General features: G+C 52.8%; 4 protein-coding genes across 4 annotated transcripts; 1 reads left to right on the forward strand and 3 right to left on the reverse strand.

Moving 5' to 3' along the window:
* Positions 1–4,808: 4,808 nt before the first annotated feature.
* NCS57_00579400 (uncharacterized protein) lies at positions 4,809–7,507 on the reverse strand (the record flags this gene model as incomplete). Its single annotated transcript, XM_053055702.1, has 7 exons — positions 4,809–5,114; positions 5,168–5,727; positions 5,776–6,901; positions 6,950–7,077; positions 7,132–7,186; positions 7,240–7,332; positions 7,388–7,507. The coding sequence occupies 7 exons, from the start codon at positions 7,505–7,507 to the stop codon at positions 4,809–4,811; spliced, it is 2,388 nt and encodes a 795-aa protein (XP_052914657.1).
* A 672-nt stretch (positions 7,508–8,179) lies between these two features.
* NCS57_00579500 (uncharacterized protein) lies at positions 8,180–8,614 on the reverse strand (the record flags this gene model as incomplete). Its single annotated transcript, XM_053055703.1, has 4 exons — positions 8,180–8,314; positions 8,366–8,439; positions 8,487–8,524; positions 8,574–8,614. 4 exons carry the CDS (start codon positions 8,612–8,614, stop codon positions 8,180–8,182), a joined length of 288 nt encoding a protein of 95 aa, XP_052914658.1.
* A 506-nt stretch (positions 8,615–9,120) lies between these two features.
* On the forward strand, positions 9,121–10,410 carry NCS57_00579600 (uncharacterized protein; the record flags this gene model as incomplete). Its single annotated transcript, XM_053055704.1, has 2 exons — positions 9,121–9,312; positions 9,364–10,410. 2 exons carry the CDS (start codon positions 9,121–9,123, stop codon positions 10,408–10,410), a joined length of 1,239 nt encoding a protein of 412 aa, XP_052914659.1.
* Positions 10,411–10,655: 245 nt separating this feature from the next.
* NCS57_00579700 (uncharacterized protein) lies at positions 10,656–11,678 on the reverse strand (the record flags this gene model as incomplete). Its single annotated transcript, XM_053055705.1, has 1 exon — positions 10,656–11,678. The coding sequence occupies one exon, from the start codon at positions 11,676–11,678 to the stop codon at positions 10,656–10,658; it is 1,023 nt and encodes a 340-aa protein (XP_052914660.1).
* Between the last annotated feature and the right edge of the window lie 836 nt (positions 11,679–12,514).

Consider the following 12,514-nt stretch of genomic DNA (forward strand, 5'->3'; position numbering starts at 1 on the left):
ATGTGATGATTCTGACAGGGACGCAGGTGAAGGAGGGCGTGGCTGGCGATGATCTCACCAAGGACGGTTGGTAGATATGCAAGACAGGACACAGAAGCAGGGAGAGTTGACAATCACTCACCGGGAAGCAGAATGAGCCGCAGCAGGCGACGTTAATATGTGTCTTGAGGACTCTCTTACCCCAGAACAATCGAGGCTCGTCCCTTGCCCCGTATGGCCACAAAGTTGCTCACCTCAAAGAGCCTCGGCGTGAGATGTGGTCGAGCCAGCCGCTGTCGGTGACGTCAATGCCACCTGATGGGGCGCGGCGTCCGGTGGACGAGAATGGGAAGAGACGAGCTACGCCGGCCGATTTCGCGACGGGGGCTAGATGTGGAGTAGTGGTTGTTGGTTGCGTGTGTTTGAGATGGATGGACGGAGGCAATGGATGGATGGTTCGGCAAGCAAGGTATTCGCGGACGTGATATCTGGCGGGCGTCGCATGCGTGGAACGAGGTGGACGGAGCGGGAAGTGCGCTGCAGGCGTGGTGTTGTTGTCTGGTCGTGGCACCACCACAAGGGACCATACCATATTCTGCCCGTCCCTAGTCTCTTGCAGCAGCGCAGACGACGGCAAGTTAGTGACAGTGGAGAGGGTTCTGGACCCTTTGCCTGGGTGGGTCAATGCCTGTTCTCCATGCCCATATCCATGTTCGTTCGGAGCAATTCGAAGCAGAGCATCAGGTAGATGTTGCTTGCAAGGTGCTGAATGCTGTCTCGAGGTGGGCCGATTATAGGGTCGAGAAGCCCATCTTCGGGAGTTTGGGGAGGGACCCTTGAACCAAGGACGGGATATTGGTGTGTTACTACGTTGTACGGGCCCTGGACACGGCATCTTGGACCTGGATCAGAGAGGCATGGACCAACGACAGCAGAGCCTCGGTGACAATGTTTGGAAGCTTGCCGTCATTGCCAGTCCGCTAGAGCTCCGGATGTAGCGCAGCCATGAGGATTGACCCTCCCACGTCTCCGTACCTTAGCGCCCAGGGCTGTCGAGTCGTGTGCTGTGATCGACGCCATGCAGCGCGGGGAGCATCTCGAGAGGCGCCGTTAGGGTGCCTCCAGCTTCTCGAGTTGGACTGGCGCTGGGGAAGGTTGCATCATTGGATGGAGAAATCGAGAGACCTGGGGTTCGATTAACTACCCCTCAAACAAAGTGGCTCGAGGTAGGTCAGTAGGCCGGCTCTAGAAGCTGTCAAGCTGGAATTCTTGGGCAACTCTTCACGCCGTTTTCGTTTTCGCTTTTGGGACTAGACCTTGATGAGGAGTGAAAGTGGTCGAGATTCCTCAGCTTCAGCTCTTGGACCATCCAAAGCCTTGATCGTGTCGTGAACATGGGTGATCCAGGCAAGCTTGGCGAGCATCCTGCAAGGTAAGCACACCTCAGGACGTTGTGGATCCGGGGAGACGGAGTCACGGGAGACCGGGACAGAGGAAATAAAGAAGGAGGGAGCCTCGAAAGGACTTGGTGGACAGGCAGGAAGGGAAACAGTAGCCAGCAGATGAGGAGCGAGCAACTGCAACTGCAACTGCAACCGGGTGCACAGCCTACGACACTCCCCGGCTTCTTCCAACAGATGGTCTAGAAGCCCACACCTTAGTACTTACCTGTGGCAGGTCACGGTGCCTCGGAACTTGAGCGACCCTCTCGCCACGGCAATTTCAACATCGTCATGATCATCACCAGATCACCACGCCCTTGATGCAGCTTGACACGCGCAGCGCCCACCATCTCGTCGGTTCTTGGCCTCGCGATTTGCTTCGTCGGTCTCCACGGGCCGGTCCCGTTGTCAGTCGTCCAGTAGTTGTCTTCCTCATTAGATCATGGGACGTCTATCTCTGCCTTGAAACGTTCACATCATAACGGCCAACTGTCGGCATACAACCTCGCGGCTTTCCACATAACCCGTCATCCGGGTTATATCACGCTTGAGCTATTGGAATCTCATTATGTCCGATTGGATCATGATACAAGAGTCGGATCAACTTTCCATGAGTATTCCGCACCACCCAATAGTCTTTCATCTGCAAGATCTTTCCATCAACATCATGTAAGCCGTTTCCTCCAACACTCTCCTTTGCTTATTCATGGTTGGAATGATATGAGCGCGGCCATCTTGGCTGCATGTCTCCTTTCCCGCCGTTGTTTCTTTGCTCGTCTCTTTTCACGCCGCGCTGCTATTGTTCCCCAAGCAGGGCTGAGAAGATCACTGTCTTTCCATTGTTTTCTTGTACTGTCTGGGTCTTTACCCGCGGGCTTCCAAGCTGGAGCATCGGCGATGGAGAGGATTTGGCCGTCGGGAGTGGTGAGGGTGATCTCAGGAATCCCATGCTGCTAGCTATGGGCCCCGGTTCGCGACTCCTGACCCGTTGTCGATACGAATCCAGGCTCTGTGGGAGAGCGACTTCGGTCGATTAGCGGCATTTGAGGCGAGCGGATTGGTATAACGATCTTGGCCGAGGAGTTGCCTGGTTGCATCGTTGGGCTAGAAGCAACGTCTTCCGAAGGCATCATTTCGTCAAGACGGCTGCTTGTGACTTGACGTAGAGGATCGTTTTCCACGTATCCATCCCGATGACGTCGAGGCCGGATCCGATTTCTACTATATATGTAGGTGGAAGGACGTCTTGGATGTCTCGAAAGGCCTGCAGATACTGGCAAGTGGAAATGATGGGCGAAAGAGGGATGGCTGAAGATAAGTGCTGAGCGGCCAAGCTGTGAGGTGTCGATGTTTGCGAAAAGGAAATGAAAAAGGTGTGATCTTAGTTGTTGGCCCATGAAAATAGACGACAATTTTCGGGCAAACAAATAAAAACCATGAGAAGACAATAACGGCCCATGAACAGGTTAGGCGAAAGCGTATGTTTGTTTCTGGCAGTGTCAGATATCACGACAACGCGGATGCGATATCAGATAATCAAGATCGCAAACGTTGCTGGAAATCACGAGGTTGACGCGAGGCATAAACGACCTCAAGGAGAGAAAGAAGATCAAAGAATGAATGACGTCGATTTTGCACTGCGCGTTCGGGCTTTGGCAGTGCCATGGCCTCCACTGCCGCTTACAACGACAGTGAATGAAAGCAAGGGCTTAATGTGAATAATGCTTTGTTCTAGGCACTGATATATATAGATAGACATGGATTTCAACCCACACTTATCTTTCTACAGCCTCGGTCTCTCAATGGCTACCTTTGGCAACCCCTTGGATGGGTGAGGGTATTTATACATCCATATCAACATCTCCAGCACCCAGCAACTGCACAACATGGCGAAACACCAGCGAACAAGCACAGTCCCGCAAGCCTGGGCCGACAGAATTGGCAGAATGCGTCGAGAGAACAAACAGCCAACATATCGTCACGTCCCACCGAACGGACCAGGCTTCTACTATAGTTCACTCAGCAAGGTGCCCGGAGCCCACTATGTACTCCCAGGCAAATCAACAACATTATCACGACGAGTTTCGTGGGACGCAGCGCACGGCTAGAAGCCCAAGGTCCCTGTAATAACCATCACCACGCCCGACAACAAGACGTTTATGCCGGAGCAGGTCCCGGCTTGGAGACCTATACAGCGAAATGAACATGTCAAGATGAGGCGCGAGGCTTGGAAGCGAAGCGGCCTGCTTAGCCCTGCCTCGGCGAAGAAGAGAGTCACAGGAAAAGAGCAAGAACTTTACAAACGAAAATATGGCGGCGGTTCTGGGAAATGGGGTAGTATGAAGATGTATCAATTGTGGGGAGAGCTACTTAATGCTATACTAGGCATCAGACGATGACTTAAGGAAATATTGTGTTTGCGGGCTGATACAAGCCGCGCTGTAAGAGCCATCACGGTAGAAATCAAACCTACCGACGGGTGTCATCCCCAAGCATAGTGCGGGATATGCTCACTTCATGAGTGTTCTCGTCCAAAGAAACGGAGACCGTGCAACTAACGACGATCCCGAGACTGGGAGTGAGGGCGAGAAGATGATCGACATTTATGACCACCGCAACTGCATTCTCTTTTGGAAGTACGACCCCTAACAATATAGTCGACGGTCATCCCGCTATTCGCATCACTCTTGATTCCCACCGTCGACCACGTCTTCGGAACCTGGCGCTGCATCCGCCTCCAAGGCGGAGCGTGTCTGATTGACATTTCGACGCCCTCTGGTGTGGTAAGGATAATGAGAGGAACCAAGAGCCTGGTAGACCGAGGCCTGATGACATTGCGGAAGAAGGGCAGGTCTCGTAGGGACAAATCTTGCAGGGGCAGGTCCGGCAAGGGCTTGTATGCAGGACAAGGCATGTTTGGAGAGTGAGACATGTCTGGAAGGGGTGTGGGTGTTTGGTAGATGCGAAACATATTGGCTGAGGAGATGGACTCGGGTTATTTATGCTGCTCCTCTCATCAATTCACCTTACCTAGGACGGTATGTTGGGCATGGCTCACAGCCATCTCCTGGTGTGCGGATGTTGGGAGATATCTGGAATGTCTTGTCCCTGCCCTTTGTTCCAAACCACGCTGTGTTCTCGACTACAGTATCGTACTCACCACGACAATGTGAACAAGCAATAGGTAGAACTGAGAGAACGTTACTCCTATCAACCATGATCATTGTTGTTCAGAGCCAAGAGAGAACCTGTATCCTGGCTTGCTCTTGGGATGACTTGTTTTACTCACTTCAGTTAGGTAGTGTGATCTGTTCGATACGGCCCGATCGATTGAAAGCTTCGCTGTTTATTATCCATTAAAACTCTAGTTTCTGGCTCTATGCTTTTTTATCTAGTCCTCCCAATGTTCGCTGATGCCCGTCTTCCACCGTTGGGTAACGGGGGGATATACGGGAGTGGAAATTTCTTCGCTGGCCGTGGCTTATTCAATACCCTCCACATCTCTCGGATGGTGGCCCTTCGCGCTGGCAGCATGCTGTACTGAAGACTATACAAGTTCTTACGGTTGATAGGTGGCACAAACATGCCCGTCAAGAGGCAGAAAAAGACCTTTGGTGACAGATAGTGTTTCCTAATGCGGTTGGCCATTTGGAAGTACTGGTTGAACATTATTCGAAACGTCAAAGGAATTGACTAGGATAATTAGCAAAAGTGCTTGAGTGTTATATGAGGGAGCAAACACCAACCTTGAGATAGATGACCGAGGTAGGGGGTGGTCCATCAGCACTGCTCGTGGTGTCATGTCTATAATCGTGGGTATCTCGAAGTTCAAACCGAATGCCGCCTGGCAGTCTCCTTGGGTCTTTTATTCTCAACATGAGCGCAAACAACGGAAAGTGGTTCAGGCAAGACAGGGCCGTGTCGAACCCGGCCTTGAGAGAGATGATGGCCATCCGGGCAATGGCAAAGTTGAGGTAGAAGACGGCAACTGTCGGCAAGAGGAAAAAGAGCAGAGTAAAGAGGATGGTGCCGACAAGGAGCTGATCCAAATCATAATCGCAAGAGTCGATACGATTGCGAAGAATGTTGTGCTTCTTGCCACGAAAGAGGTGGAACAGGGATTGCAGGATCGTCAGCTGCCAGTGATATATCCGCCCAGACGCCAAATAAAACGAATAGATGTGGATAGTCAACGTGGAGAGCATATCCGAGAACATAGCAATGGGCATGCTTGCCCCAGCAAAGGAAGAGAATCCTATGAACCACACCATCTTGGGCAGCGCCGGAGTCAGAGTCTCGATACAGCCTGGCACTGTTAGCTGATGCATCATACAAACCGATAACCAACACTTACTAGACCAGTAGTCAATGACCCACAGGAACAGATCCCCCAAAAAGGCAGCCAACTCTGTATTGAGCTTGAGGCCAGCAGGCCAACCCATCAACCATGATATGCTGCTCTGTAGCGCATCGACGGTATATGTGCGGAGCAAGTTGCCGATCTGTGTCGCTACCCAGTCGGCGTTCTCAATGATATATGAGCCAAGAGCGATGCCAATAATGACATCGTTGGCAACGAGCCACAAACTGTTGTAGAATCGGATGTAGTCTGGATGGCTCGTGGTGACGCTCGCCCAATTGTCTTTGCGTTGTCGCAACGTCATGTACTGCATCGGCCAGTAACAAAACTGTTGAAGGCGTATTTCAACTTGTTGAGCTGTGGCCGAAATGTCCTTCAGCGCCGCGTACCCGGGCTTGATCCGGAACTCAAGCAACAAGAGCAACATCTCTGTCATGATCCGGTAGCCCATGAGCCCAAGAATTAGTGCCTGTTGCCCAATTGGAAAGATGTACAGAGTGCACCATGTCCATAGTTGCAGGATGACATAGTTCCTCATGGTAGAAGCAGTCTCGACGACACGCTCTGAAACACTGAGGCTGCGTCGAGGTCTCGTTCCTATGCGCCCGACGTTCTTCTGCAGCGTCTTTTCGAGCTCCCAGGACCAATTGACTTGGTTGATGATCTTTGGCAAAGCCTTGTCCCGAGCTGAGGGTACCCGTTTCGAGATTGTGTGCAGCTTGAGCTTTTCGACGAGCTTGCGCTTCTCCTCCTTCATCTCGCGTTCCCGAGTCTCCTCCTCTCCCTCCGATGCTATTGTGTCGTCCAACTGCGATCCATCATGGCCAAGCGCAAGAGCAATTGGGTTCAGTGATATGTATTGCATCCCTTGAGGATAGGGTCGATCGTAAAGGATGAGTTGAACACTGACGGCTCGGGAGCAAGTAATTTTTGGTACTCTTGGGTTCGTATTTGTTGTCGCGCAAAGCCAAGATGGATCGGCTAGACTTGGATCGGGGGCGTTCGAGAGGCCGAGGACATGCATTGAACTATGTCCGCACATATCGCTGATTTGGCTGGCTGGGTGAGCCTCGCTGCGGAAGAAGGTGCCAGCCTTGAGATGCGACTCGGTGATCCTAGCCTAGAGGACGTCAGTGTTGAGTTTTTGCAGTCGCAGAGTGTTACTGACGTCAACATCTTCAAGGATGGCCACGACAAAGACATCCAAAATAGAATTGCGCCATCCCACCACGACACCAGGACGATCCGACTTAGGAATGTCTGTCGGCCAGAACACTCTCATCAACCCATCATGCTCTACCATGACAAGCGATTATGTATATCGACCGGCGCAATTCGCTTAAAAGGAACCTCGTCGTCTGAGCTGCTCTCGCGCAGAGATACCCGTCCTAGGTTCTCGTGGATGCTGGGTCCAACTTGTTAGCCCTCTTATCGGTGTCGAGCGGGGACTGGGCGTACCAGATTCGTTTCTTGAGTGGCCAGCAGTACGGTGGGAGCGAACACGGCGAGGAAGAGAATGGTTAGGGCAGCAAAGGCCTTTGTCGCGCGCGTCTGAGCATGTGTTAGCTAGACATTGGAGTCGGAGGGCGCACAAAGCTGTACTTACGACAACTCCGTTTTCCCAGGCAAAGATGGCAAGTTCATAGAGGCGAGTAACGAGGTCCCAGCGGGCAGTGATGTAGCCAGCGACGAAGATGCCGAGCGTAAGGACGGAAAAGGGGTGCATAGAAGCGCTATTGCTCGTGGCAGTACATGCCGTCCTCGTTTGGTGGCAGTTTTGGGGTGAAGAAGTTGGGGGACTCGACTCGCCAAGCCGTGGAAGTGGGCTGCCGGCGGGACTTGCGAATGGGTTTGTCTCTTGGCGATGGGAAGAGAAGCGGAAGGCACACGGAAGCGAGGAGGAGCAGACGAGATGAGATCCTTCTTCTTGCCGTCTGGTGATTATCTGCCAAACCAAACAAACAAGCAAGTCGGGTCAAACGAATGGAACTGCCAGCTCGCTCAATGCAGAAAGAGGGTTGGATGCATTGATTGGATTGGCTGCCCCTGCATCTGCGAGCGAGCGAAAGAGCTACGTGCGCGTCGTCGTCTAGTTCGAGTAACGTCGACCGCTAATTGTAGAGTCAAAAGTGGGCCGTAGAGTGTCCAATTTGGGATCACGTGCAATGGCCGGGTCGAGGCCATGATGATGAGATGGGAGATGAAGGTCAGGGAGCTTTCGAGTGAACAATTACTGATGTTGTATGCATATATGTAGAGTAGTGAGTATATAGGAGTGAGCGTATCCGAGAAATCTACCCCGTATCCGAAAGCTTGTGCAAACCACTAATTCTTCGGTTCCGTAACGCCGTTCATCAATGTAATCTAGACATTATCGACTCTTATTCTAATGGAAATGTCAATATTCTTCGGTCAGTATAAAATAATGGGACGGGGACAAACTTTTGGACCCAAGATGCTTCAAATCGTTCTCCTTGTTCTCTTCCCGGGCCTCCGCCACCAGCTTATCGATCCCTCGCTCCTTTAGAGCACCCTGTGCCAGGATATTAGCGATTATGAGACCCCAATCACCTCCAAAACTCACCTTCAGACATTGTTGATAGTCCTTGAAGAGATTGGCGCATTCTTTGTTGTCCTTTTCCTGTCCCCGGAGGTACTCTGCACTCGTCAGTATCATGCGGCGACGGTGGCAACGGAAATCTTACTCTCGCTGTACCATTTCAAAAAACAGGTGTCATATCGTCTAGACGGGTCAGCAGGAATAGTAAAAATACGGCCATCTAAGGACCTACTCCTTGACCTCATTGCACTCGGGAGCAAGCGAAGCGGACATGATGGCTAATGGTGACAAACAAGTGATGTAGTTGAAGCAATCAGAATTCTAGCGTGAGAGCTCCCGGCCGAGAGAGAACGCCAAGCCAGCCACTCCACTACTCTAAATCCGACGGCAACAAGGGGTTATTCGCATCCGTGTTTACATTGAATTGCATAAAATGAAACAAGCAACTCGACCTTTTATGCTCGCATCAGAGGCGAAGTAAGACTCGTGACAAGCACAATTTTACCCCATGGCCTCGGAAGTGAGGAATGCTCTTGCTACTATTGAAAAGAGCCGTGATTGGCTGACGCTCAGACCCCGCTGAGCACTGCGAACATCCCCACAAAAATCGACCTGAGCTCAGACAGACTCGTACCTCAACTGGTCGCGTCTCATCAACGCGACTGCGATTTCAGACTAGAAGATTATGGTCACGTTTCTCCCTTCAACGCATCAACTATTTTCATCTGCAACTCAACCGAAGAAAAGCTGCGACATCTTGATTTGAAGCATTTTCAGCCATGGCGCCGTCTGATGACGATATTGAGCAGGCACTCCTCGACGCAACTTACCAAGTCTATCGTGCTGCCCCCGATGACACCTCGGTGAACAAGGTTCGCAAGCAGGCCGAGGAGAATTTAGGACTTGACGACGGTTTCTTCGCAAGCGGTGAATGGAAGAAGAAGAGTAAAGATGTGATCAAAGCGCGTGTAGTAAGTTACCCAAAACACCATCTCAATCTCCACACTCTGACACACATATAGGAGAAGCTCCTTGATGGATGGGTTCCCGACAACAAAGATGAGGCCGCCTCAAATGATGAGGCTGAGAAGGGTGTGAAGCGTGGTTCATCAGAAATCGAGTCCCCTCAGCCAAAGCCCAAACGTCAGAAGCGAGGCCCCAAGCCCAAGAAGCCCGCCAAGAAGGTGGAATCGGAGCCAAGTGAGCTGAGTGAGTTGAGTGAACTCAGCGAGCTAAGCGAGGAAGAAAAACCTCAGAAGAAGAAGCGAGCGCCAGCAAAGCGCAAGATCAAGGCGAAGGCGAAGGCCAAGCCTGTCGTCTCCGACGATGAGGATGTCGACATGGAGTCTGACAGTGGAAAGCCTGCTTCAGACGACGAGGGCGAAGATGAGAAGGCTCAGAACGGCGAAACTGCCACAGAAGAGCCAGCTGTTTCTACATCGCACGAAACACCAGGTGACGACGAAAAGCCAACTACGAATGAGAACGCGGACGACAAGCCAGCGGTTGACGAGGAAGAAGAATACTCGGACGTGATCGATGAACCCGTGAAGCCCAAGCGGAAGAGAAAGGACAAGAAGGAGGCTGCCAGCAAGCCAACCAAAGTCCCCAAGGCCGTCACCAAGAAGAGCACCACGGCTGAAGACCCCAACACCGAGGAGATCAAGAGACTTCAGTCTCACCTTACCAAGTGCGGCGTCCGTAAGCTGTGGCATAATGAGCTCAAGAAGTACGGCGACGACCCCAAGGCCAAGATTCGTCACCTCAAGAAGATGCTCACTGAGATCGGTATGGAGGGTCGCTTCTCCGAAGCCAAGGCCCGTGAGATCAAGGAGAGACGAGAGCTCATGGCTGAGGCTGAGGCGGCGCAAGAGATGAATGCCCTCTGGGGTGTAGCGAGCCGAGGCCGGGCGAGCCGCAGCAAGAGCAAGCAAGCAAAGATTGTTGAGAGTGAAGGCAGCGACGCCGGCGGTGACGACGCCGAGGAGGAGGAAGATACGTACGCCGCCCGACGAAAGAGGGCGCGGGCCGATTTGGCCTTTTTGGGGGATGACAGCGACTCCGAGTGAAGTTTAGGCAAGGGGGGTTTTCGTATCACTCTCATGGCGTTGAGCGATGTCCACAGGTTGAGGTTCAGGGGTGATGAGATGTATCATGATGGCTCTGTACACTACAAAATGCAGCAAATCGGGAGGCTGCCTCAAGGGTTTGTTTCCAATTTTTCTCATAATACCTAGCTAGGCGTTCATAAAATCGTGCTTATCCAATTGGTTTTCTTTCTTTTTTTCATTTCATGTCCTACGAGATTTCTGACTTAGTCCGCCCAGGCCTTGTACACGATCCTGGCGCCGTACGTGTCTCCCTTCTTGAGCAGGACCATGTTCTTCCACTCGGGGACGTTGGCAGCGTTGACGTAGCGCGCAGGCTCGCAGCAGAAGCCGGCGCGCGAACCACGGGCGGCCTTACCGTTGACCTCGGGCACGTCGATGCCGGAGCCCGTGTAGACCTGGAAGGTGGGCTCAGTGCTCAGGACATCGAGGTTGACGCCGGCGCCGGCGTGGTGGGCCCGGAGGTTGAGGTTAAGGGGCTCGGAGCGGGTGTCGAGAGGCACCGAGGAGGGGTCCGTGTTGAGGACGAAGCAGTGGTCGATGTTGGGCTCCTTTACGCCCATGAGGACGGCCTCGTCGGCGTTGACGCCTGGGAAGGGCTCAATCTTGCCAGTTGGGATGAGGCCTTCGTCAACAGCGAGGTACTTGTTGGTCGGGAGGGTGATGTTTGTGCCGTCAATGGTGTCCTGGCCGCTGAGGTTGAAGTAGGAGTGGTTGGTCATGTTGATGACGGTCTCATCAGCGCCGTCGATGAGCTTGGCCTCGTAGTCCATGGCAAGGATGGTGACCTCCTTTCCTTCAACCTTCTGAATGCCAGTCGTGTAGACGACAGTCACCTCGACGGTGCCAGGGTAACCCTCATCGCCGTCCTCGCTGGTGAGGGTAAAGGCAACGCTCTCGCCTCCCTCGAAGTTGTCAATACCAGGGACCTCACGGAGGCCAACAGGCTTGGGACCGTCCCATACGCGCTTGCTCCAGCCGACCTCGCCGCCGTGAAGGTGGTTGGGGCCGTTGTTCGCGGCGAGGGTGTACTCCTTGCCGTTGAGGCTGTCGAGGCGGGCACCCTTGATGCGGTTGGCGACACGACCTACAGTGACGCCAAAGTAGGGAGAGTTGTACTTTTCATATTCCTCCTGGGTGGCGAAGCCCTGGACAATGTTGATGCCCTTGACGACCAGGGACTGAACGATGGCGCCGAGGGGAATGAAGGAGATGGGAGCGTCGGCCATGATGGAATGATATCACTTTTGAGGCGGGGTGATTGTGATGATGGTGGGGTGGTTTGGTATGAGGTGGACGGATGCGAGTATTATTTATGTTTTCTTTCTTCTTCCACCAGCACAGAGAACGATGAATGAAAGAGAAAGGGGATCTCCCGGTAATCTGAGATGCGGTGAGGTTTTAACCACTCGTTTCTGCAACACTGGGCTGCGAGGCGTGGTGGTACTCGACCGAACGAGAGGGGGGATAAATGCGAAAAGCTGGGGACCCATCATGACTCTGGAATTCAGGCTAAACTGCCAATGGGGACACGACCCGTGGGGGAAAAGCTGTTTCTCACATGGGACATCCCCGTGTTGCCTGGGAGCTTCCTAGCTCTCTCTTGGTACTGTAGTGAAACTTGCTGCGAACCCATCCAATCCGTGGATGGCATGACATGATGTCTGACAACTTCACCGAGTTATGGCCATTGTTGCGGGGTGGCGCGCGCGTCATGGCTTCTAAGCTGTGGGCTTCTCGGTGTGAGTGGCGCGGTTGCAGCTGGTGCTTGCTTGGCTGTTTTGCCTTACCAGGTACGGTACAGCTTGCGCGGCTCGGGCTCCGACAAGATGGGATGCGGCCAGTTCTGTCGCTAGCCGAGTTGAAGGTGTCGCCCAAGAAGGCATCTCATCCAACCAGCTCATCATCGTCATGATGGAGCTAGGCCCACGGGTTCCACAGGTTCTCATGTACCTTACAGAATAGCTTCTGTCGTGTCATGTGATGTGTAAACACTTGAAACTCGACTTGACTCAGCTACCTAGTAGGAATCACAGCAGGGTCAACGTAACTCATATCGCCTCAA

Source organism: Fusarium keratoplasticum, chromosome 4, assembly GCF_025433545.1.
Source record: "Fusarium keratoplasticum isolate Fu6.1 chromosome 4, whole genome shotgun sequence".
In the NCBI taxonomy this organism is placed as follows: domain Eukaryota; kingdom Fungi; phylum Ascomycota; class Sordariomycetes; order Hypocreales; family Nectriaceae; genus Fusarium; species Fusarium keratoplasticum.